Source organism: Hemitrygon akajei, chromosome 29 (genome assembly GCF_048418815.1).
Source record: "Hemitrygon akajei chromosome 29, sHemAka1.3, whole genome shotgun sequence".
NCBI classification, from domain to species: Eukaryota; Metazoa; Chordata; class Chondrichthyes; order Myliobatiformes; family Dasyatidae; genus Hemitrygon; species Hemitrygon akajei.
In genome coordinates, this window is record NC_133152.1 from 27,889,005 (window position 1) to 27,915,459 (window position 26,455).

Consider the following 26,455-nt stretch of genomic DNA (forward strand, 5'->3'; position numbering starts at 1 on the left):
CTTACAGAGTCTTTCTCTGTACTTGTTCTAATCATTTCCCTACATTCCCTACATAGATGTGATCACATTTCAACACTGCTTGTCAAGCTTTTAATGTTGAAGCTGAACAGGGTTGTTCTAAAATGCATTTGGACACTAAAGTTCAAAGTAAATTTATTAACAAAGTACATATACGTCACCATATACAACTCTGAGATTCAGTTTCTTGTGGGCATTCACAGTAAATACAACGCACAATAGTATCAATGAAAAACCACACACAAGATGGACAAACAACTGATGTGCAGAAGCCAACAGACTGTGCAAGTACAAAAGAAAAAAGCAACAAAACAGTAATAATAAATAAATAAGCAAAACATATCAAGAACAGAAGATGAAGAGTCCTTGAAAGTGAACCCACAGGTTGTGGGGACAGTTAAATTTTTGGATGAGTGAAGTTACTCTCTCTGGTTCAAGCGCCTGATGGTTGAGTGCTAATAATTGTTCTGAACCTGGTGGTATGGGTCTCGAGGCTCCTGTACCACCTCCCTGATGGCTGTGGTAGACTGGGTTGTATCCACTACTTTTGTAGGCTTTTCCATTTAAGGGCTATCACGTATCCATACCAAGTCATGAGGTAAACTAGTCAGTATACTCTTCACCACACATCTATAGAAGTTTGACAAAGTTATAGATGGCATACTGAATCTTCACAAACTTCAAAGAAAGTTGAGGTGCTGTGGTGCTCTCTTTGTAATGGCACTTACATGCAGGACCCAGGAGATATCCTCTGAAATTATAATGCCAACTAGTTAAAAGTTGCTGTCCCTCTCCACCTCTGATTCCCTGAAGAGGACAAGCTCCTGGACCTCCAGTTTCATCCTCCTGTATCAGCTCTTTGGTTTTGCTGAAATTGAGTGAGAATGCGGCGCCATTCAATCAGATCTTCAATCTCTCTCTCGTATGCAGATTCATCACCACCTTTGATTTGGCCAATGACAACAATGTTGTCAGCAAACTTAAATACATCATTCTTCCTGTCATGGTGGCGCCTGCGTACGATGTTTCCTCGGTCAACATCTTCTGGGTAGATCATGAAACTGTTTAATTCACCTCTGTTACGTCTGTTTTTCATCTTAAATGTGTTTCTGGAACTGTTAGAGACTGCGATTTGCAGTTTGGAGATCGATTGTGTGACCCAGCACTTTGCTGGCTCCGAGAACATTCCAGGAAGCAAATGCGGGCTTCGAGGTGAAGAAACTACGAGATGAGACTTGAGCTGATGTTCAACTCCAATTCACTGATTAAAGCTTCCATTATTCCCTGATTAAAGTGATGAGGAAGACTGAAACATCGAGGTGAATGGCAGAAAATGAGCATGGGTTCAGCGCCAGCTACCTGCCTTTAGATCACTGAAGGAATCGCTCTGCTGCCAGAGAAGGAACCTTTTGTGGCCAGTTGCTATGGTCCAGAGGGTAGGCCTCTGGGTTTCAGTAGTGTCTCTCTTTTGGTGATGTCGAATGATGTTAGAGGTTCTACAATTTGGACTATGGACTTTTTCAGTCTTATGGTTTTTATATTTTGTGTTGACGCACAGTCTTTCTCATTTTTTGTGGGGGGAGGGGCGGTCAATGTTCTTGTTGCATTTTTGTTTGTTTTTTATGCGGAAAAGGGGGATTTGGGGGCTGACGTTCCTGTTGAGTTACATGTAGGGTGAGTGGGCTTTAGGATCCAATGTTCTTGTTGCGTGTGTGCAGGGGAACGGAGTTGGGGGGCATTGACGATCATGCTGCGTGTGTGTGTGTGTGTGTGTGTGGGGGGCAGGGGGTGGGTTTGCTGTTTCTCTGTGAGCTGACTTCCATGGTTTTCTTTGTTTCATGGATATCTGGAGAAGAATCAGAGAGATATACTGCATACATACTTTGATAATAAATGAACCTTTGAACCTTTGGAGCTGTGCTTAGCCTCACAGTCATAGAGCAAAGGACTAAGCTCACAGCATTGTGGCACACCTGTGCTGCTGGTGATTGTGGAGGAGATGTTTTTGCAATCTGAATTGACTGGGGTCTGCAAGTGAGGAAGTCAGGGAACCAGTTGCACTAAGAGGTATTAAGGCCTAAGCCTTGGAGTTTATTAGTTTTGAGGGGATGATAGTATTACATGCTGAGCTGTCATCGATGAAGAGCATACAGATGTATGCACCTTTACTGTCCCGGTGTTCCAGTGTTGAGTGAGGAGCCAATGAAGCAGCATCACCCTTTTGACCTGTTGTGATGGTGGGCAAAATGCAGTGGATCCAAGTTGTTCCTCAGGCAGGAGTTGATATGTTTCATCACCAACCTCTCAAAGCACTTCGTCACAGTGGATGGAAGTGCTACTGGATGTTCGTCACTGAGGCAGGCTACCATGTTCTTGGGCACTAATATAATTGAAGCCTGTTTGAAGCAGGTAGTTACCTCAGACTGCTGAAGTGAGATATCAGTGAACATGTGAACCAGTTGATCAGCACAAGTCTTCAGTACTCAGCTAGGTACCCCATCTGGGCTGGGTGCTTTCTCTGGATTCACCCTTCTGAAGGATGCTCCCATGTCAGCTTTAGAAACTGAAATCACATGGTCGTCGGGGGCTGTGGGAGTTCATGAAGGTGTCTCCATGTTTTGTCAGTTGAAGTGAGCATAAAAGGCATTGAGCTCACCTCGCCACATCTATATAAATTCATGCAGAGAAATAGATACGAGGGAAGGAAACGTAGAGCTTATAAAGTCATGCAGCATGGAAACGGGTCCTTCAGCCCAACTGGTCCATTCCAACCAAGCTGCCCCTGTAAGCTGGACCCACTTGCCCACCTTTGACCATATCTTGCTGAACCTTTTCTATCTACTTACTGCCCTAGTGTCTTTTAAATGTTGTTGTTATACCTGCTTCAAATAATCCTACTGACAGCTCATTCCTTATGTGTACCATCCTCAATGTAAGAAACTTGCCCTCAGGTTCCAATTAAATCCTTCACCTCTCACCTTAAGCCTATGCCCACTAGTTCTTAATGCCCCAACCTTGGAGACTGTGCATTCACCTTCTCCAAGTCCCTCCATAGGATCGTCCCTCAGTTTCCTATGCTCCAAGCCTGCCTAACTCTTCCTGTAACCCAGGCCCTCATGTCCTGTTAACATCCTTGTAAATCTTTCTGCACTTTTTACAGCTTAATAGCATCTTCTTGAATATTTCCTGGAAGTGTCATCACAGGTAGTCAGGGTGGCCAAGAAGGCTTTTGGCACACTGGCCTCCATTAGTCAGGGCATTGAGAATAGGAATAGGGCTTAATGGCCTAAACAGTACACCATGCCAAATGATGAGGGATTAAATTTGATGATTTTTCACAAGCCCGAATTAATGATGAGTGGGTAAAGAGAGGGTAGTAGGACTGGGAGAGATTACAGAAGTATGTAGGGGAGGAAGTTGAAAATGTTATTAAGAATTTTAATTATGAACTGTAAACCAGAATCTTGTGTACTTTATTAACATATACGGTATATTTATACCTGAGTAGGATTTTATGAGATAAGACATGGTAGCAGAGTTTTATATTACTTCAAATTTAAGTACAGTTTTTTAAAAAAAAGGCCAACCAGGAGTGTTAGATTGGTAAAATAACAAAATTTTAAATGAAGGTTCCAGTAATTGGTTGGCTGATGTGCAGGTGATTTCTGGAAGTGAGTGGAGGTGGCCTTATTAATGAAAATACTTAGCTTGTTAGCATCTGCGGGAAGAGAAACAGTAATTATCTTATGACATTGATCTTCCATCAGAACTGAATATCTAATGGACAATTTTACAGTTTTTGAGGCATAAGATGAAAAATATGGTGATGGAAACCAATGCTATTTGTTGCTAAGAAACGGCGTTGGAAATACAAAGGTGCTAAGGATAGATCATTTGGGAAAGATTAGAAACCTGTTGCAGGAAGGGAAGATGAAGGTGATTCTCAGCCTGAATAATTAAGAAAGGAAGCCTGGGGTGAAGGCACTGGAGAGATTTTGAAGGAGAAAAGTGACGTCAGTTTTGTCTAAAGCTGCTGGTCTGGAGGTTAATATTGAACACAATCACATTGAATGACAGTTATGACTTTAAATAGAGTTAGTTAAAATTGTGCAGAAGGAGAAATATTACTGGAGGAATTCAAAAGCATTACCAAGAGAAATAGGCACGATTTAGGAAGCTAACTTACTTTTGAAGACTCGCAAAGATGGGGATTATGGAGATAGGTCAGTGGTTTGATGGTCAAGGTATTTTTGAGAATAGGGATAATGAGCTCACATGTGAAGGACAGGTGGAATGCAGTTTAATATGGAGCGTGTAGCCAGGAAAGGACATTGGTAATCAGAAGTTTGGACGCAGGAGTTGGTGGTTTTATGAAGATTTGTGTTTTTTAATTTCAAAATGTATTTCAATTATAAAATAATTAAATATAAGTAAGAACCCTCGAGCAAATATTTCATGGAGTTTTAATACAGTTTTCAATTAGTGTGCAGGAAGTGCCTTGAGGTATGCCTCTTCCCCATTGAGTTTTTGTAGTGGTTGCTCCCAGCTTCAGCCTATCCCTTAGCAAGTAGTCGTGGGTGTTAAGAGTGTTCCAGTTTGCAGCATTCTGTTGTAAACAACACATTCCTCTCCAATATCAGTGAGTTTCGGTATTCAAGAGGATATCTTTCACTGTGCTGATGGTTTCAGCATGCCAGCTCAGGAATAGCGTAACATCATGTGCTAAGCAGCTATGCTGAACAAACTGTGACAAATACCTCTGTATGTCTTCCCAGAACTTCCTGGCAAAAAACATCAACCCCATATCACTTGTGGCCTTTAATAAAGGACAGCACACATTGTGGTAGATATTCTGATTATTCAAGAAAGATCTGAAGGGGCAAATCTTTCTCATCACAACTAAGCAAGGTCTTGATGCTTAATTGAAAGCTTTGCTCTTGAGCATCCTGCTAAATGCCTTCAACAATCTACTCAGGGAACCGCTGCATCAGGTTTTTTCCTGCAAGGTTCTGATGATACTTAGTCTACTTGTAAGCATGATGCAACCACACACAATGACAGCTTTCAGACCAACGGCCATGTAGAATTTCTCCTCCCATTTTCTGGAGACATATACATTAAAGTTTTGCAAACTCAATCCATTTTTGAGCTTCATATGAACTGGGAAAGATCTAATATGATTCACACAGTATAGTTGTGCTGTATAGACCTAATCTCCGGCAAGTGCAGCAACAATGAGAGCACCTTACAACTACTGACCAAACTCTTTCCTGTGATTTTGAAAGTTGTCAGTATGGCAGTTTCTTATCTGTAGAAAAGTCTGCAGTTCCCAAATTGGCCTTATTAGCTATCAGAAAAATGGAGTCTCTGGGGGAGCTACCAAGAGGAAGAGGAGTTGAGTTTTTCCTATAATATGAACCTATTCCACCAAGAGAATAGGTTCTGCATTCTTTCCTAGGGTTATTGTATCTCTCTCAGACTTTCTCTTCCTTTACGCATACCATTGAGGATTAAGGCTCTTGCTCCTTGCCTTGACTTGTGTCCACAAGAATGTTGGAGAATTGAAGAGGAGATTTGCAATTCTCCAACTTGTGTAATCTCTTGACAGTCCTTCAATGCTTTTTAGGGTCAATTGTTTCATGTTGAAGTCTCATATCTCTTTGCAAACCCTCTGACTGTAGGTGATAGTCAGCTTGCAAAAGGCTGTGATCAAAGGGCATTAATGTGTGATTCTGGTGCATTTAACAGTGAGCCTTTTGGACACAAGAAGAAAATCTTTTTTGGACTGGACTGGCCAGGCATATTGTCAGTACTCCAACAGCAGGTTTGCTAAGACTATCTCGGAACTTTACACCTTTTATCATACGAATCAGGAATACAGAAGTGGCATGAAATTGCTGTCTCAAAGTAACCCTTAGGCTACTGGCTGAGGTATCACCAGCAGGAGTGGGAGTTATCGTAATATTTTTGGCCTTCCCAACAGGCTGGGTGTTGGTATGTCATAGGCAGAGTGTCTCATGGTGAACTTGTTTCTTTACAGTAGAATGCTTAGACCAGAGGAATAATTTCCATTGCCACTATCATAGCTATTAGCAATGGCGCTGCAGTACAGTTCACTGCACTCCAGGAAATGGCACAGCAAATCACATGGTGCTTTATACACTGCTCATGTTATAGATGTAATTTCTAAATCCATTCTAATGCTGAAATACACAATTTAGTCACATCAAAATGTGTTGACACAAACTGTAGCATTTGTCCAGGACAGAAGTACCAGTGTTGATCTGCTCTACCACCTCGTTTCCACTGTGGGTAATCAGGGAGTGTTCTTGGAGGAGGTTGAGCTTGATTAACATTTGAAGTTTTCGCATTAAACTTTGCTTACAAAGTTGCTACTCCCAAATTCTTGTTCTCTACACCACTCCTTGGTTTCTGGATGCTCGTACCTCACCCTTTGTGCTGCTGCTCCTGGATTTCTGGAACTGGGGTACCGACCTTGGACAAAGTGAACTTTGGAAGAAATTGGAGTAGGAGAGAAATTTGGAAGGAAGTGGGATTTGGTGAAGAGGTAGATGCTTTAGAGCAAATGTAATGTACATGAGGAAGGGAAGCAATGGTGATAGATGATTAGATGGTATAAATTAGAGAAAATGAAGTCCATGCAGATTTTGCAGATGATGGACTTAAAAAGACTCCTTGCAATATAGAATGATTTGGATTAATAAACAGTTTTGTCATATGAAAGCAGGACCATGTTGTTTATTGTGCTCCTGATAAATCTCGCATTTACTGGCTGGTGCACGTCAGCCAATATCTGAAATGAAAAGCTGGTTAAATATTTAGTATGTGTAGCCTTGTACCAAAACAACAAAATGCAAGCTGGTTGGTCTTCCTGTGACATGTGCGGTATGTGTTTTTTGAGAACATTCATTTCACTTTTTATGGAAAGTCCCTTTGATTACAAAAGGAGTAATTTTTTATGCTCAGTTGGTGTGCTAAGTAAAGTATGATAATATATTTTGGCAATGCAGGGAACTTTAGTTAATTTGACTATTTATGTTTTTCCTTATATTTGTGATTATGCTCTCCTTTATAAACAAACAGAACAGAGCAGAGCAGGTTTGGGTAATTAGGAGTAATTTCATTTTGAGCAGATCTGCAAAGTAAAATGCAATGGCGGACAGAAAGCCCCGAAGATTGCTTTTTTTTCTGTGTTTCAGTTCTCTGTGTGCTAAACCAGGCTATTTCCTGTGAAAGCCCAGTGCACATTTGAGTGACAAGATTATTTCTGGATAGTCTGTTCAATGTCTGAATTCTTAACTCTGCCCACCGAACCGCCCTCTTGCTTTTTAAAGTGGAATTTTCCATCATGCTCACAACAGAGAGAATAGAAGAAGGTCGAGGTCTGACTTGGATGTCAACATTGATGTGGAGGGGATTCATGAGCTGTGGTGTAGGGGCTTGCATAAATTTTGGAAACTAATATGCATGCTAGGTTTTGATTGGATATTGCTGCAAGTGATATCAGTGGAAAAGTGGGTGCTGATTGCAAGATGCAAATCTACTGAATGATGTCATGGTCTATTTATGCAGGAGCTGCTAAGCCAGGGAGTGATAGGAGAAGTGGTCCACATCCAACATCTGGAACCTGTGAGTATTACTTAGTTCTTCATGAAAGGCTTTTATTTCCGCTTAGTGAGTTTTTTTTCATCAGTTAAAGGGACAGCCAGTCTTACTGAATTTAACAGCTTGCTGAATTTTATCGACAGAAAACTAAAAACTTAAGAGCCTACAAACTGAAAAAAAGACTTTAAGGAACAATACTGAACACTGGCAATGTTATTTTTTTAATAAAGGCTTACTGCGAGATACATTAATATCTTTGGAGATTTGCAAAACAACTTTAAAAGAAATATCTCACGGTTTTTTTTGCTGCGATTTTTCCTTTCTCCCAGCTTCTTCCTACTTCCATTGTACTATTCACAATACGATCAGTTTTTGCTTTTTTTTTAACATTACTCTGTCTGCAGAACTGGATGTGGAGATTATGGCAAGAGCTGAACAGCATAAGTGAAGCATTTGTGAGGTGAAACTGAATGTTGGCTGCACCTGAACATTGGTTGCTAGTGATCTTGTCACAAGGTGTTGAACAGTGGAAAAAGAAACTGGTTGCAAACATCGGTAAGGCTGATATCTTTGTTAGAAGAAACATATGTACAGTGGGGACAAAATATTCTAAATTTTGTATACTCATTTGGGGGTTAATAGTACCATACTACCATTTTAAATGTATCTTAACAATCTTCTGGACAATTGGAACTTGCATTTAGAAACTAGTGTTTGCATTTCATCTAGTACACATTAATTTCAGGAATTGTTTTTAAAAATAGGCAGACAAATTCTGAATTTTCTTTTCTCATTCCCCTAAAACATAAAGGATATTTAAATGTGTTGGTGGGTATTAATCTGTGTTAGAATAATCTATATAGTGACCATGACTGATGACAAGAAACAGTTTATTCTGCAAAATTGCATAAAGAATCAAAATTGTGTTTCTCACCTGATCATATATTTCATTTTTCTGGAAATCTGAAAAATTTAAAATCAAAAATGTATCTGAATTGTTCAGTAGAAGTAATTCCTGATATATTATTATCTAATCTCTTTGAACGCAGCCCAAATGCTCTTAGATGATTTGTTTCAATATGGATCAATACTGTTTAGATTTATTTCTGATCCTGAATACTGTACATGTGTTATTCTAAAATGGTATTTATTACTGCAGTTTGCAACAGGCTCTTTTTACTGGCTAATAATCAGGTTTTTATTTCATTTCACAAATTATTGAAAAAAATGTTGAATATCAGGTAAATAAAGTGTGTCTCATCTGGGTTGGTGCTGGGGTGCATCTACATTGATTTCTTGCTCCTAATTCATTTCCAGCAGAGTGTGAGTGCGAGTGTGCGTGTGTTGGTGTGGGATAGTCTCAGATTTGGCTGTGAAAGACTGAGTCTATTCCTGACCCTTGAGGCTTGGGCTGATGTGATAACAGTGTGTGTGAGTGGTGTCTCAATATTGGTGCCCAGCATTTCAATATTTCCAGTGTTATAGTGTGGGGGGGGGGGGGGAGCAACACCTTAATTTTGTTAAAATAAAATTGTCCTATTTCCCCTGAAAGTGAAAAAATAATGAGAACATTTGAGTTTTCATTTTAATTTCAAAATACACAGTATTATTAATCTTATTTCAAATCAAATCACTAAATTTACATTATATGAATATACTGTACTTCACATACAGATTTATGCAAAGTGTTTCAGCAAACTGTTTTACAGGTTTGTATGTGAACAAATAAATATGTACTTTAAAACCACTTGTGTAATGTGTAATCTTTCTTGTGTTTATAATGCATAGACTTCTTGTTTCTGATCATTTGCAAAAATCCACTCATGTACACTCAATAATTGGAAATCAGAGCTAAGAATATGATGGCAAATGTTTAGAGTACTGTTGAAGTTATCATAATCCGATGAGACTCAATCTGGAATACTGTGTACAGGCCTGCCCTTTCTCCCTACGGAGGGATACTTTTCTGATAATCAGAATGTAACAAAGATTTGCCATATTTGATTCCTGAGATGGGGCCTATACTTTCTGACATTTAGATAGATGAGAGGCTATCTCATGAAAACATTAAAAAAATTAAGTTATTAACAGTATATATTTGGGGACGGTGTTTCTTTTGGCTGGGGCATTGAGAACCAAGGTCACATTACTACCATCTTGGACTCTCAGATATGAAGAGGATTAAGATATATAGTTTGTGCAGGAAAGTGGCACTGTGCTGGTAGATTAAGCCTTGACATTGTTCAGTGGCTTATCCCTGTTTCTTGGGTTCAATTATGCACTTTCACTTATGACACCAACAACTGGCGGTATTTCAACTCACTCTAATTCTGAGATAGAATCCAGAACAATCATTTTCATAGAGGAGTACATCAAGATTTTTGTGTTTGGTTCATTCACTCTATCTTGGTACATGTAATAATAATAAACCTATCAGCAATTGCTTTTTATTTCATTCTGGATCTTTGTATCCATGTTGTGTATGAACAGTTATATATCCCATCTAAGATCATTTATGTTTTAAAATTACTAAGTATTTTTTAAGTTAAACTAATATGGTAACCATTTAGTTTTAGGTATAAATATCTCTTTTGATTTTCAATATCGAGCTATTCGTTTGAGAAGATAATCACATCATGCTCAAATTTGACTGTTAATCAGTTTATATCATCTTCTAGCTATTGTTAAACATCAGAACACTTCAGCAAATATTTTGAAATTCACAACTCTTCCCTTTCTGTCCCACCATACCAACTAAAATGAGTTATTGTAAGCCTTTATTTAAGAAGAATCCTTTTGGATATTTTATGTGCAGTAAAACTCTGATAATCCATTGGCTGGCCATTTGGAAATCCTGACTGTTTGGCATCTGACTCATAAGATAATGTTTTTTCTTCTTTTATTCCATTCCTTAGAACCATATTTCATGCACTTCTTTCCCACTCACCTGAGTCTAATTTCTATACTTCCTTTTTTACTCATTTATCATAATACAAGGTAACATCTTAGAGGAAAAAAAGTGTGTCAAAAGTGCATTAGGGTAATAAACAACATTGAATGATTTGGAAAATTTGTTAAGTATGGCACCATCAATGTTTCAAATGTGCTGCATCACTAGAGTTTTACTCTATTACTTGAGGATGTATACTGATCATAAATATCTCAAGTCTCAGGTCCTCTTCTACTGGTCTCCTAAATTTAAATAATCTCCCTTAGAAGAAAGTTGGCAGGTCAGCTTTTGTTTAACTATGCTCCTAAACTATGGAATTCAATACTTAAAACTATAAGGGATACAGTCACAGTTGAATCTCTTAAATGCCAGCTCAAAACCTACTTACTTAACCTTGCTTTTAACTAGCATAATTTTGTCTTTTCTTTTTATGTTTGCACTTTATCCCATTGTAAAGCCCAAAGTAAAGATGTCCAGCATCTTCAAAATATGATGCCTCAACAGGTGGCATCCGTGATTAAGAACTCCCATCACCCAGGTCATGCCCTCTTCTCATTGATAGTATCTAGGAGGAGTTACAGGAGCATGAAGACACACACTTTAGGAATAGCTTCTTCCCCACTGCTGTCAGACTTCTGAAGGGGCAATGAACCCATGTAACACTAACTCAATTTTTTTCTCTCTTTTTGCACTACTTATTTAATTCAATTTTTAAAATATAGTTCTTATTCTTCTTATGTATTGTTTTTTATTATTATGCATTCAATGTACTGCTGCCACATAACAATACATTTTATGACATATGCCAGTGATATTAAACCTGATTCCGAACTACATCATTTGTACGAAAAGTGCTCTATAAATAAGTTATTATTAAATAGTGTATAGATATTTTTATGAAATTAGTTAAGGGGGAGTCGAACATTGGGAGAACTTCAAATAGTACCATGAACTCTTTACCATGTTCTTGTTGCTCTATGAAAGACTGAGCACAGTTTCTTATTTATAGGATGACAATTTTAGGATGCAGTACTCTGCAATTCACTGCTAATGTTGTTTGTGTAACAGTCCCATGCATGGAGTAGAACTCATCCATTGAAGCCTAAGAGTAAGGTCACAAACTCAGCTGCATGGTTTACCTTCAATAGAACTATCACTGCTGTAAAGAATTAATGGTGCAGGATAGGGAATTTGTTGGACCAATCAAGAAACCACTGGTCTAAAGATTCGGTTAAGGGGTTGTTGAATTATTTTACAATACTTGAATAGGACAGATTGGAATGAACAACCTCTCTTGACCCTTTTTAAATGCCCCTGTGAAAATCTTTAGTCATAAGACAAAATGTTAGTCAATAATCTTTCTTTCCCAGAACTCATTCCTGAGGAGCCTAATTGGCTGATAGTAAATAGCTGAGTGGGAAAGCAAATTATGAGGAGGGTACAAAGAGTCACATAGATATAGATTAGTGTGTGGGCAAAAATTTAGCAGAGGGAGTACAATGTGACGAAATTTGAAGTTATCCGCAAGTATGAGGAATGGAAAAACATTATTTAAATGGAGAGAGACTACGCAATGCTCTGGATAGAAAGATTTGGGTATTGTACATGAAAACCAGAAGATTACTGTGCAAGTGTAGCAAGTAGCTAGGACGGCAAATGGAACTTTAGCCTTTATTGCAAAAGTGATACAGTGGGGAAGTAGTGAAGTCTTGCTGACAGGATTTTGCTAAGACCACAACTGGACCAATCTGTACAGTTTTAGTAATTTTGTTCCTGGATGGATTAGAGGGAGTTCAGAAAAGACGTATTATGCTGACTCTTGAAAAGTACACGTTATAATCGCTGCCAACTTGCAAGGAAAGATTGGGAAAATTAAGATTAAAGGACTTTTAGAAGAAAGAGGGTTTGTCTGACTGAAACAAAAAAAGTAGCCAAATGATCTCGACAGGGTGGATGCAGAGAGTTGATTCTTATGGGGAAATCTGGAACTAGGGAACATAATTTCACAACAAAGGGTTGCTCACTTCAGGCAGATGAAGAAAAATATTTTTGTTCTTGTGAATCTTTAGAAATTTCTATCCCAGAAAACCATGGAAGCTGTGACAGTATAGTTTTTGGACTGCAAAGATCTCAAGGGTAAGGGGAAAGTGAAGCTGCGCCAAGATCAAATCAGCCATGAAACATGGTTACTGAGTAGTCTTATTCTCCGTGCTCTCACAAGTTGCTATATTTTCCAATCCATAGTGGTATTTTATACTTAAGTGCAGTGCAGGGATTTGGTGCTGGTCAAAGCACAGTAAAATGGTCAATTTTTAAAAAGAGTTAATCTTTTCTTTATAAACTATAATCCAGAAGATACAAGCTTCTCAGTTATTGGTAGATTTCTGTACTCCACCTGAATGATCATTTTGCATCCAGAAGCCGCAACTCACAACCATACAGCATTGATGAGGAAAGAGGGAGCCAGTTGCATGAAAATTGCATCACTCACTCCTATGTAAAACCTTTTATATAAACCTTTAACTAAGATGTCAAACCCACTCTTACCTATTTAAATAACAATGTTTTACACTGCAACTGTATATTTTAGAGCTAACCAATATTAAGGTAAAATATAGAAAAATAAGTCAAGGGAATGGCTACTTATCATCATATGAAGTGCCAAATCTTCACAAAGGACATTGTTGCTGATCAACCTACAACCAAACTGCCCTTGTATATAAATGTAAATAAACTAAAAATGTCTATTCATATCTATTCTTATCCAACATAGATGGAAGAAATGCAGTACAGCTTATGAACTACAATTGAAACCAATTGTAAACATGTGCAAGTGACTAAGACAGGCTACAGTGCAGTAGACCAATGGGAGACAGTGCATGAACACACCACAGCAAATTCAAATTTATGGTTTTAAATAAAATGAAATTGCTTAATGTTCTTCGAAATGTTTAGCCAGTGGCATGAATATTCAGATACTGTGCATAATTACCAGGCAAATGAAAGCTTACTGTACTGTATTTAACAAGCCACAAGGAAGGAAGTTATTTTGTTCATATGAAAGTCACATGAAATTATAGCAACATCATTGGTGCACTGGCAAATTAATATAGACTGAAAATCAAATTTGAAATTTTATGCTCTATCTTGTTCAGTGCCTTTGTTTTCTAGAATTCTTGTGAATAGTTTTCTACACACACTTTCGCTTTCTTTGTAACCTTTCACTTACTTGCCTTTTACACACCGCACTTCCTTTCCTTTTCATCCTCTATCATTTGGTTATATTTTTATACTGAAGTTGTCTCTTTCTTTAATCTTTGTTGGTTTTCTGTCCTTTTCCTTTTATGGCCAGTGCATTTGTTGGTTAGCACAGAGAGCAATTCCCAATACACTAATGAACTGGTAGAATTCCCAATACACAAATTCTCGCTTATAGAACATAGAACAGTACAGCACAGTACAGGCCCTTCGGCCCACAATGTTGTGCCGACCCTCAAACCCTGCCTCCCATATAATCCCCTACCTTAAATTCCTCCATATACCTGTCTAGTAGTCTCTTAAACTTCACTAGTGTATCTGCCTCCACCACTGACTCAGGCAGTGCATTCCACGCACCAACCACTCTCTAAGTGAAAAAACCTTCCTCTAATATCCCCCTTGAACTTCCCTCCCCTTACCTTGAAGCCATGTCCTCTTGTACTGAGCAGTGGTGCCCTGGGGAAGAGGTGCTGGCTGTCCACTCTATCTACTCCTCTTAATATCTTGTACACCTCAATCATGTCTCCTCTCATCCTCCTTCTCTCCCAGGAGTAAAGCCCTAGCTCTCTTAATCTCTGATCATAATCCATACTCTCTAAACCAGGCAGCATCCTGGTAAATCTCCTCTGTACCCTTTCCAATGCTTCCACATCCTTCCTATATGTACCCATGAATGCTAAATGTGAACGGAGACCAAATCCATGACTCCATGCGCCTTTTCTTGTCTGATTTCCATAAATTAATACTTCAAAAATTTCCTGCAGCCCTGTTTGTGGAGCACCTCCAGTAAGATTTGTCGAATGGAACTGTAATGTCCTGTAGGAGGTTTTTTGTTTCATGGCAGCTTTTGGGAGCAGCTAATCAATTAATCCCTATGAGGATGCCTGACTCCAGTAGCTTTTAAAATGCTTTTCAAAATCCAGGGCTTGTTCAGTTTTTAGTTACAATGTTAAATTTGTGCATTATTTTACCTTTCTGTTGACATGGGCTATCTTCTGTTTTGTTCTTAAGTGTGATCAGCAGATCTGATTTGGGTTCCTATTAATCACATAATATTACTTGTAGTTAGTATAGATCCATTAAGAAACTAAGAACTTACCCTTCATTTAGTACTTCAACAGTGTTTTACTAAAGTGAGAGTGAATGGTTTTATTTCCTGTATTCTAGGTTGGTTTTTATCACTTTGCACACTCATTTGTGCGAGGGAACTGGAGAAATGAGCAGGAGAGCACCTTCTCACTAATGGCTAAATCTTGCCATGACATTGACATCATCAACAGCCTGATCGAGAAAAGGTGAAATATTTGCAAAAGAATGCATTTAAAAACATTTATACTGCTGCACACACTACTTGAAATGAGGGGGAGAAACCCAGTTTCACTTGTTTTACTGAGTTAGCTGAGTCTAGTTTCACCCCTACCTTACCTCCCACCCGATCCTCGGGGAGTGTTCCTCCTGCTGATCATTATTAAAACAAAACAGCTGGGAGAAAAACACATGATTGAACTTTGGTTGGTGAACAAGACCGAGCACAGCAGTGATGTTTTTCATGAAACAACTTGCCAATAGTGAGTAAACGGAATCAGATGTGATGAATGATCAGTTCCTGGGAACATTTATTTCTGGTGGGAAAACGGAAGCTGCCCAAACACAGTATCTGTGGAATAAAGTCATCAAGTACAGAAAGAAAATATTTCTTATTCTTTTAAGCACAGCAACAATCCATTTTACTCCAAGAAAAGTTGTTTAATTTCTGGTTGCAGTATGTATAGAATCCAAATCTCAAATACATTATTTGCTGTGAAAACGATTGGACCTTTCTACTTTTCTGTGATTGCTCATTATATTTTTAATATCAATAATTATTTTCCATAATCGAATAAGAAAACTTAGAAAATAGATAATAGCTTTTGTAATAATAGATATTAGGTTTTACACCCTGGTTTGGAGAAACATTGTCTCATTTCTATATACATTGTATGGTTATATACACTATATACATGTATGCAGTTAAATGACAATAAACTTGACTTAATCTGTATTTTCTTTTGAAAGTATAATTTGTTCACGCTACAGGATGTGGGACTCATGGCATTTATTGCCCATCCCCAATTTCACTTGATCCACCAACTTGAACTTGCATATCTTCTGGTGAAAGCACTCCCACAGCACTGTTGGCAGGGAAGTTAATAGATTTAGGCCCACTGATGATGAAGGAACAGCAGTATATTATCAGGGTAATGTGTGCCTTGAAGGGGAAGCTGAGACGGTGATGTTTCCATGTGGCTGTAGCCTTTGATCTTTGTGGATAGAAGATGTGAGTTTGGCAGTTACTGTCAGACTTGCCTAGATGAGGAATGTAGTTCATTTTGAAGGTGGTGGAGATTGCAGCAACAGTAAACCACTGTTAGAGCAAATGAATGGTAAGGGCCACAAATGGGATGCTTATAAGGAGGGCTGGTTTGATTTGGATGGCACTTACTTTCTCGAGTACTGCTGGATCCTGGAGTTCCTGTCGGATCGCCCAGGGCTGTGTCATGAGCCCCCTCCTCTACTCCCTATACACCCACGACCATGTTGCCATGCACAGCTCCAATCTGCTGATCAAATTTGTGGATGACACATCGTTGATAGGCCTTATTTCCAACTATGATGAGACAGCCTACAGAGGAAAAGTCATTGTCCTGGCACAGTGGTGCCAAGAAAACAACCTCTCCCTCAATGTCAAAAAAACAAAGGAACTGATCATGGATTACAGGAGGAATGAAGACAGGCTAGCCCCTATTGACATCAATGGGACTGTAGTTGAGAGGGTGAGTAATTCAAGTTCCTCGGTATACATATCACTGAGGATCTCACCTGATAGAAGTAAGGCTGTTCTTGAAGTAGCTGAAGATAGCTGAGTTTAGGATGCTGCCCTGAGGAACACATAGTGTGTTTAGATCTGGGATGATTGGCCTTCAACAAAAACAACCATTTTCCTTCATGAAAGATTCAAGCCCATTTATTTAATTTAATTTCGAGATACAACGTGGAACAGATCCTTCCAGCCAAGTAAACTGCTCCACCCAGCAACCCATCTATCTAATGACAAGACAAAATACAATGACCAATTAACCTACTAACCAGTACATCTTTGGACTGTGGGAGGAAACCAGAACACCAGAAGGAAACCCACACATCACGGAGAGAACATTACAGACGGCGCTAGAATTAAAACTCCAAATGCTGTGCTACTGTGGTGCCCAACGTGCATGTCCATTAACTTCAATTTAATGCTTAATGCCATGCTCAGCTGAAGGAGCATTTGTTTTACGTTGATGTCTAGGACAGTTACTATCACGTCTGACTAGGATACAGTTCTTTGTTTCATGTTTGGCTCAATTCCAGTCACTTTGCTAGTGATTGAGAGTAGAATGATTGGGTAGTAATTGGCCAGATTGGATTTGTCCTGCTTTTTGTGAACAGGTGCTTCCTGGACAAATACACACATTGTTGGACAGTGCCGTAATAGAACAGCTTGAGCAGACACATTGCTATGGTTTTGATGGTTGGTTCAATTGTCTTTTGCTATACTTGGTGCCCTCAGCCATTTCTTTATATCATGTGGAGTGAATCAAGTTTTTGCAGACTAGTTTCTAGGAGGAAGTCAAGACGTTTAACTCATCACTCCTGGGTGAACATATTTATAAATGTATCAGCCCTGTCTTCAGCACTCATGTGCTAGGCCCACTACCTGGAAGATAAAGATGTTCTTGGAGCTTTGTTTTCTCTCTCACTGGATGTTTAGTCATCGAATACCCTGGACTTTGAATACCATTCATTACTGGATGTGATAGGACTGCACTGGTTTGATCTGATCTGCTCATCGTTGTAGGATTGCTCAGTTCCGTCCGTTGTATACTGGTTTTGCTGTTTGACTTGAATGTAGGCTCTTATACATGCCCATCAAGTTGTCTTCTCTCTCACAACTCCTTCTTGATTCTTAAGTTTGAAGATTATTTCACAGTAGCCAATCAGCCTACCAGCATGTCTATAGAATGTGGGAGGACATAGAGAGAACATGCGAATGTTCCCCATTAGCACCTGAGATCAGGTTTGAACCCAAATCCTTGTAGCTGTGAGGCAGCAACAATAACTGCATTTTTATAGGCAAGACAGTAAAATATCCATTTAAGGATATTGGACCTATTGTGTTTTATATAAATTTTGACCTGCTACCAGTTCTTCATTATTATCAGTTTTTTAATTAATTAATTTATATTCAGTCAGTCAAGAAATGTTGGCACTGTCAATGATCCCCACATCTTATAAATGAATAATGAAAAATAATTCAAGCTGCCATAGTGGAATTTGAACTCATGTTTACCTGAATTATTGATTTACATCACTGGATTTGGCAGAACACTGAAAATGGGGTGTGTGGAGTAAAAATACAATGCTCCATTTCTTTAATATGCTTAATTACACATCTTATTTTCCTCTTAAGGTGCATCAAGGTTTCATCATTTGGATCTCTCTCACATTTTACCAAAGAAAATAAGGTTAGTAGTAATTTTAAAACTTATATCAATTAGCACACCAGTTTCTCATACACCTAAGACGTATAGCCTGATAAAAGATGATGAAAGCTTATAGTATGGAAGAAGCCATTTGGCACGTATCTATGGTGCAATTCTTTAGGAATCCCATAGCTTCCTATCTTCTTCTGCCTGAAATGTTCCTGCTATTCATATACACCATGTGTTGGATAAACTTATCCAATAGAATACAGTGTTAGAGATGGGAAGCTTCCAGTTGGCTGATTTAATGAGGATCAGTAATTAGGGCAGTTCACAAAAACAGTAATTAAATTTGGGTACTCATGTACATGTAACTTAGATAATCAGTATAAAACAAGAGTTTCTGCAGATGCTGGAAATCCAGAGTGCAACACTCAAAATGTTTTAAGAATTCAGCAGGTCAGTCAACATTTATGGAATTTAATAAACAGTTAACATTTTGGGCCAAGACCCTTCATCAGGTCTTTGTACTCATATTTCTGGATGAAAGGAATAGGGCAGCTTGACTGAATTAACTCTATCTGTCTGAATTTATATTATTTGTGAACCAGAATATATAAATATGAATCAGAAAGTATCCAAGCAGGCATTGCATGGCATTTGTGCCTCAATCAAGATCATTTGACTTACTACAAATTGCGGAAGTGTGAATGTGAGGTTTGTACACACATTCTTATCTGTGCTCCTTGTAAGTAAGCTTAACGGTATCGTCTTTCTTCAAGACGATTGTTGAAATGTTGCTAGCTGCAGGTGAATATACACTAAAGAAGATCAACAGAGGTCGGCTGAGTCAAAGTAGTGAACCCAAGCCAAGTCAGAGGAGGCACCTCTAATAACACTGATCTTTCCATTTTCTTTCATTTGCTGATCTGAATTCCAAGAGTCGCTTTCATTCTGGGCTGAAGGCACACTTGGTTGAATACTTTCTCTTTCAATTGTAGTTTAGCTCATTGAAGTGAAGTGCAATATTGAAAGCTGGATCTATACAGTGGCAATATGACAGTTTTTAAAGGGGAGGGAATATACATTATTTAATCTACACATGTTGGAGCTATTTCTTTCATTGAAACATTATAATATTTTAATGTTTCTTCTTTTTGATGTCAAGTCAAATCAAGTTCATTGTCATCTGTACAAGTACATTTATGCACAGGTGCAATGAAAAACACTTGCAGTGGCATCACAGGCACATTGCATCACTTAAGCAGCATTCACAAGAAAAACATAAATTATACACAATTTTTTACGGGAGATAAACACAATGAGAACTACAAAGTAGTCAAATTTAGTACAAAGTAATTATACTGTTGCTGAACTCTAGTTACTAAGGTTTTGCCAGTTGGTTTAAGAACTGAATGGTTGAAGGGAGGCAAGTATTCTTTAACTTGATGATGTAGGACTTAGGCTTTTCCACCTCCTGCCCAATGGTGACTATGAGTAGATAGCATGGCCCAGATGGTAGACATCTTTGATAGTAGATGGTGCCTTCTTGGAACAACACCTCCTGTAGATACTGTCAAAGGTGGCGAGTGATGGGCAGAGTCCACTGCTCTCTGCAGCTTCTTACATTCTTGCTGTACCAGAACATGATACAACCAGTTCAGGATACTATCAACAGGACACCGTACACGTTTGTTGGTGTTTGGTGATAAGCCAAGCCTCCTTAATCTCCTTGGGTAAAGATGTAAGAAAAGTAAGAAAGTAAACATCTCTTTGAATCAATGACAACCTTCTTCCATTCCAGTTATGGGTGTGGAAAATGTTTTTGCATGAATTCTTTTAATGTAACATACCAGCAACACACAAATTTTTTCAGAGGGATTTCAAGGGGTCCACTGGCAGGGAGTCCAGAGACAACTGGAGATTGCACAGATTTAGCAGAAGTGTATGTGTTATGTCTGTGTGCACGTATTGTATGTGCATGCATGAACGCATACCTAGACATCTTGTCCTAACATTTTGTCAGCCCCTCCTCTCTTATAGCTGTTCCTTGATTCTGCCTTTTTAAAATCTTATCTTCCTAGTCTTCCTGCTTTTGTTCCCCCTTCTCAATATCTTACCTCACCCATAATAAAAGCTACAGATGACTTAATGTAGGGATAAAGTACAACAGATGCCGTGTGGCTAATATATATTGTTTTTAATCTCATCTTTATGTCATTTTACTCTCTATGAAAGCCTTCTACTGCAAATCCCAAATAAAAATGCATCTTTTTTTTGTTTACTTATCCATCAGTGATGATGCAAGTTACAGTGTGTCTAGAGCTAAGTCAGCAGAGACCTTACATTGCAGTTTTGATCTTTTGCTTCTACACAGATCTGAGAAACTGTGAATTGTTATCAGGTAGACTTGAAAATTAAGGGCAATTTATGAACTACAAATTCCACTGTTCCTAAGGAAGTCGAACGTGTTGTGGTGATAGAACTGACCTTGCACATTTTGTACATTCAAAGCAATTTCCTCTTGAGGATTATGGTCGAGAATAAAGAGACAGGGACTTGGTAGCAGAAAGGAAATCTGGTGGAATGAGGTATCTTGGTAGGACCAGAATAGGGGGCTAGTAGGATTGTGACCTGAAGGGTGATCAGAGGTAAGACTGGAGGTCTGGGGCTGAAGATAATCAGGGATAGATTTTTTTCCCTTTTCGGGAAAAAGTTAAGGGTTAGTTAGATGTGTGCTCATGATTGAGTGAGCTCAGTTCACATACAGCTCAGTTTGCCTTATGATGGCCTGTTTCAGAACAGATAGCACAAGATGAAACGCAGGAGGCTGAAAGCTGTACAAATATGCTAAAACAAACTAATAACATTCTATAGAGGCTTGTGAATTGGGTTGAACATATTTTAAATGTGAATAAAGCAGCTTGGTCTAATTGTATCCATTCACTCATGGACTGAATTACGACAAGGGGGTAAATCTACAGCAAGATTTGATGAGGGATCAAGGTGAGGGATTTGATTGCAGACACAATCTGAGATCCAGTATGGATTGGTCAGACAAATGAGTGACAGCAGTGGCTGCTGGCTGTGAACACTAACAATTCAAATAATAGAAACTAGAGAGAAGAAAGTGAATGCTTTAGATTTCACAGTAGAAGATCAGTTAAGGTTCCATTGTAACTAATACCAAAACAGCTCTTCTGTTAATGCTTGCTTCCGTGTGAGTTGCCTGTGCCATTTGCAAGCTTATTTGCTTATGCATTTTGCATACAGTTTGACATCATTAGACGTGCCTGTGGGCTTGTGAGTGCAAACAAAATATGCAGGGAGAGCTTGGATTGAAGTTAATCAACTAGCTATGCACAAGCCACGTTATTTTATATAAAATTCACTTATTTGATGTAAAAAATATTGCATTATGCAAGGAAGTATCAATGCCACTATATTTAACCATGTTCTAGTATTGCTGAATTATATACTGTTAACTTGTTATGTAAGTGAAGGTAAAATCATTATAAGCTAACACTTTCTCCTTTTTATCAAGCCTCAGGGTGCTGCTTCCAGATGCTTGAATTGTGCTGTGGAGCAGAACTGTCCATACTCTGCCAAGAAGCTCTACCTGGAAGGTGTCAAGAATGTGAGTAGATCCTCCCATAAGTACATGTGATAATGGAGACACCCCCAGATCACCCAAGCATGCTAATCATTTGAAGGACTTCCTGTGTTATTTCTGCAGGTGTAAAAGATTCCTAGAGAGCTTTCACAATGGAATTGTTCTGGGACTGTACCTTCTCTGATTCTTTAACATTTTCAATAATTGCTGATTGGCTAACTGAAAACATAGTATACATAGCACATAGTATACATGAAACTAACAGGGGCTACAAGCAGAGGGCACAGAATTTCTGTAAGATCAGCAGGAAGAATGGGGACATTGCACATAAGTCATTGAAGTTCACAGTCTGCTTGAGGAAATCACTTTGAAACTTGGATGCCAAACCCTCTTCTTTCCTAGCACTATTCCCCCACCACAGATTCTTACAATCATTCACTTAAAATTGCACAATCCCTGGTTGTTCAGTGTCAGTCCATGTCTCTGCATTCTGCACAAATTAAAAGCTCACTTGCCAAGCATTAACCAAAAATGTGCAAGACCTGAATGCGGAGTCAAAGAATAATATTTATTTGAGTAAAAATAACAGAAACTTAACAATCTAACATTGTACTGTGCATTTAGGCAGTAATATGCATTTTCCAAGAGGTCCTACATGACTAATCCATGTGGCTACTGCTGAGGTAGAAGCAGTTGCTTCACATTGCTGTGATAGCTGAGATGTTGTTGGCTAATGCACTCTGTATTTTGACCACCATGGCATACGGTGGGAGCTTTAGTCAGAATCCACACTTCCTTGTCCCTCTATTTTAATGGGATGACTTGTGCAAATAGCTATTCCCTTCATAGATCACAATATCATTCCAAAGATCTCCAACAACATGCCATTCGTACTTGAATTCCGATAGTCTCTCTGGAACTTGTGTGAGGAAGCAGGTTAAACCTGTAGTATAGTTCTTGCCTAAGGCACCTAAATACAACTATCTGAGCCAGTGAGTCCTAGATATGAGTTCTTAGTGTTCTCAGAGTAGGTGACATTTGGGAAGGCAGAGTAGTTATGTTTGTTTTGCGACAGGTCTTTAGCAATGAATTAAAACTGTAAATTTCATATGTTGAACAGAAGGATGGAGAGCATGTAATTGCCTAGAGATGAGGTTACTTGTCAATAGTGACTGAATAGATGAGGATATACATGGACAGGTGGATTAATGTAACTATGAGGCAGGTTGTTGAGGAGAGATGTGTGACAGTAATATTAAGTGGGCAAACTAAAGGGGTCAGAGTGCATCAGGATGTAGCTGAATGTGTCACTACACACAGCTTTGTTAATATGATGAAGTCACTGAATTCTTTTTGCATTGGATCAAGGATCTGAGGAGATCACCTTTCTCCAGTGGTGTTTTCTAATCATGCTTTCTTTGTAAAACCGGTAGATTCTTCTTCCTTTCAGGTGAATTTTTGTGTGATAGTTTTTTTAGTGTTAGGAAGTTGAAAGTTGATCTTTGTTTCTCTTGTGCAAAACACAATGGCATCCACTCTCTGTAAGTTTAACCAGGTATTCCTGGATGAGTCACTTTTGTGCCAAGGATGTAATTTCCATGCCAATATCACACAGGATTATGCCACTGCAATGCTTCGTCATCTTCAGTTACTTCTGGCACAATCTGATATTCCCAGAGTGTCAGACTAGGGCTTCTATCAGATAAATTCATCCGTAAGACCATAAGACATAGAAAAATTAGGCCACTCAGCCCATTGAGTCTGCTCTGCCATTCCATCATGGCTGATCCCGGATCTCGCTCAACTCCACACACCTGCCTTCTCGCCATATCCTTCAACCGATCAGGAAACGATCAACTTCCACCTTAAATATATCCATGGACTTGGCCTCCACCACAGTCTGTGGTAGAGCATTCCACAGATTCACTACTCTCTGTCTAAAAAAATTCCTCCTTACCTCTGTTCTAAAAGGTCATCCCTCAATTTTGAGGCTATGCCCTCTAGTTCTGGATACCCCACCAAAGGAAATATCCTCTCCACATCCACCCTATCTAGTCCTTTCAACATTCGGTAGGTTCCAATGAGATCCCCCTGCATTCTTCTAGTCCTATGAGGACAGGCCCAAAGCTGCCAAACACTCCTCATTTGTTAACCCCTGCGTTCCCAGAATCATCCTCATGAACCTCCTCTGGACTCTCTCCAATGACAACACATCCTTTCTGAGATATGCGGCCCAAAACTGTTGGCAGTACTCCAAGTGCAGCCTGACTAGTATCTTATAAAGGCTCAGCATTATCTGAGCAACACACACAAAATGCTGGAGGAACTCAGCAGGCTGGTTAGTATTTATGGAAAAAATACAGTCAGCCTGAAATGTCAACTGCACTTTTTTCCATAGATGATGCCTGGCCTGCTGAATTCCTCCAGCATTTTGTTTTTGTTGCTCAGATTTCCAGCATCTGCAAACTTTCTCTTGTTCAGCATTATCTGCTTGCTTTTATATTCTATTCTCCTTGAAATAAGTGCCAACAGTGCATTTGTGTTCTTTACCACAAACTCAACTTGTAAGTTAACCTACTGGGGGTCTTGCACACACAAGGACTCTGAAGACCCTCTGCATCTCTGATGTTTGAACCTTCTCCCTATTTAGATAATAGTCCGCAATATTGTTTCTTTTACCAAAATGTATTATTGTACATTTCCCAACACAGTATTCCATCTGCCACTTTTTTTGCCCTTTTTTCCAATTTGTCTAAGTCCTGTTGCAATCGCATTGCTTCCTCAGCACTACCTACTCCTCCACCTAGCTTCATATCATCTGCAAACTTTGCCACAAAGTCATCAATTCCATCATCCAAATCATTGACAAACAATGTGAAAAGTAGAGGTCCCAATACTGACCCCTGAGGAACACCTCTGGTCACCGGCAACCAACCAGAAAAGGCCCCTTTTATTCCTACTTGTTGCTTCTTGCCTGTCAACCATGCCAGTATCTTTCCTGTAATGCCATAGAATTTTATCTTGTTAAGCAACCTCATGTGTGGTGGTTTATAAAATACCTTCTGAAAATCCAAGTCAATGACATCCATTGCCTCTCCTTTGTCCAACCTGCTCGTTACTTCCTTGAAGAACTCTAACAAATTTGTCAGGCAAAATTTCCCTTTACAGAAACCATGCTGACTTTGACTTATTTTATCACTAGACTCCAAGTACCCCAAAACTTCATCCTTAATAATAATAGACTCCAACACTTTCCCAACCACTGAGGTTAGGCCAACTGGCCTATAACTTCCTTTCTTTTGCCTTCCTCCCTTCTTGAAGAGTGGAGTGACATTTGCATTATTTCATTCCTCCGAGACAATGCCAAAATCAAGTGATTCTTGAAAGATCATAAACAATGCATCAGCTATCTCTTCAACAATCTCTCTCAGGGCTCTGGGATGTAGTCCATCTGATCCAGGAGACCTATCCACCCTAAGATTTTGCCTAGCACTTTTTCCTTTGTAATAGAAAGTCATTTACATTGTATTATTTAGCTACCATTCTCCCCCCCTCCCCCCCCCCATCAAGCTTCTCTGGTCCTGCAGAACCACAATCTACTGAAACACTTGAACACTTTAACTGCCACCCCACCCCCACCACTGGCCATCAAATTAAAGATGTCTGCCATTCCTCCCCAACTCGCACATCAGAGTAGTCCTGTTGTCTCTTCGCATCCATGAAGCATCATAACATTGGGTTCTTTTTACCTCAGTCCCATACTCAGCCAAGTGGTAGTACCCAGATGTAGGTCCTATCTTGCGCCCTTCAGGTCCTTTAAAATTTATAGGTTATTATGTTTTTGTGATTTCATCACAGCCTCTTAGCCTTAATTTATTTGCACTTCACTTTCTAATGCCAGAATCCAAATACGATGTTTTCAGATCCCTCTAAATTCTGATACAGAAATTGAGTTGCAAGTGCTGTCCATACACCCACTCAGCATAAATAATCACAGCCTGGAAATAATACAGTGGTTGGATCGAAGAGCCACAATGTAAACTTCAAGGTTTACAACCTTACAGTGCTCAGGAGCATAAAGTTAGCCCTATATATTCTGGCTTTGCCTGTCTTGATTTGTTGCAATTCACTTTTTCTTCAGGTGGCCAAGTATGGAAGGAACACTCTTGAAAATAAATTCTTACTTTCCAATCTGAGATCAATTAACTCAGTCCAAGTGAAGGATCAACCTCTGTGATTTATTGATGTATATTATCAGATTTCTGATGGTGCCTCTTCTCTCTCTGAAAGTTGACCCCCACACGTAGGTGATAGTTGGGCAAAGTGACAAGTGAACTATAATCACAGTCATGAGGATCAAAAATTATTTTCTTTTAATCTTCATTTTATTTCCCTTCCTGACCTGATGCAACTAACTGATGGGCAGGAACAGATTGTTTCATACTGGCTATCCTACGGTACTTGACCCAAATAGCCATTCTTTGCACG

At 39.0% G+C, this 26,455-nt stretch overlaps 1 protein-coding gene across 4 annotated transcripts in view; it reads left to right on the forward strand.

The window, feature by feature from the left end:
* LOC140718374 (putative oxidoreductase YteT) overlaps positions 1-26,455 on the forward strand; it is a 241,374-nt gene that overhangs the window by 127,540 nt on the left and 87,379 nt on the right. For all 4 annotated transcript variants that reach the window (XM_073032012.1, XM_073032010.1, XM_073032013.1 and 1 more), the window contains 4 exons: positions 7,612-7,668; positions 15,020-15,147; positions 18,342-18,396; positions 21,899-21,991. In XM_073032012.1, the coding sequence (XP_072888113.1) occupies positions 7,612-7,668; positions 15,020-15,147; positions 18,342-18,396; positions 21,899-21,991 (333 nt within the window). The remainder of the gene's footprint in view (positions 1-7,611; positions 7,669-15,019; positions 15,148-18,341; positions 18,397-21,898; positions 21,992-26,455) is intronic.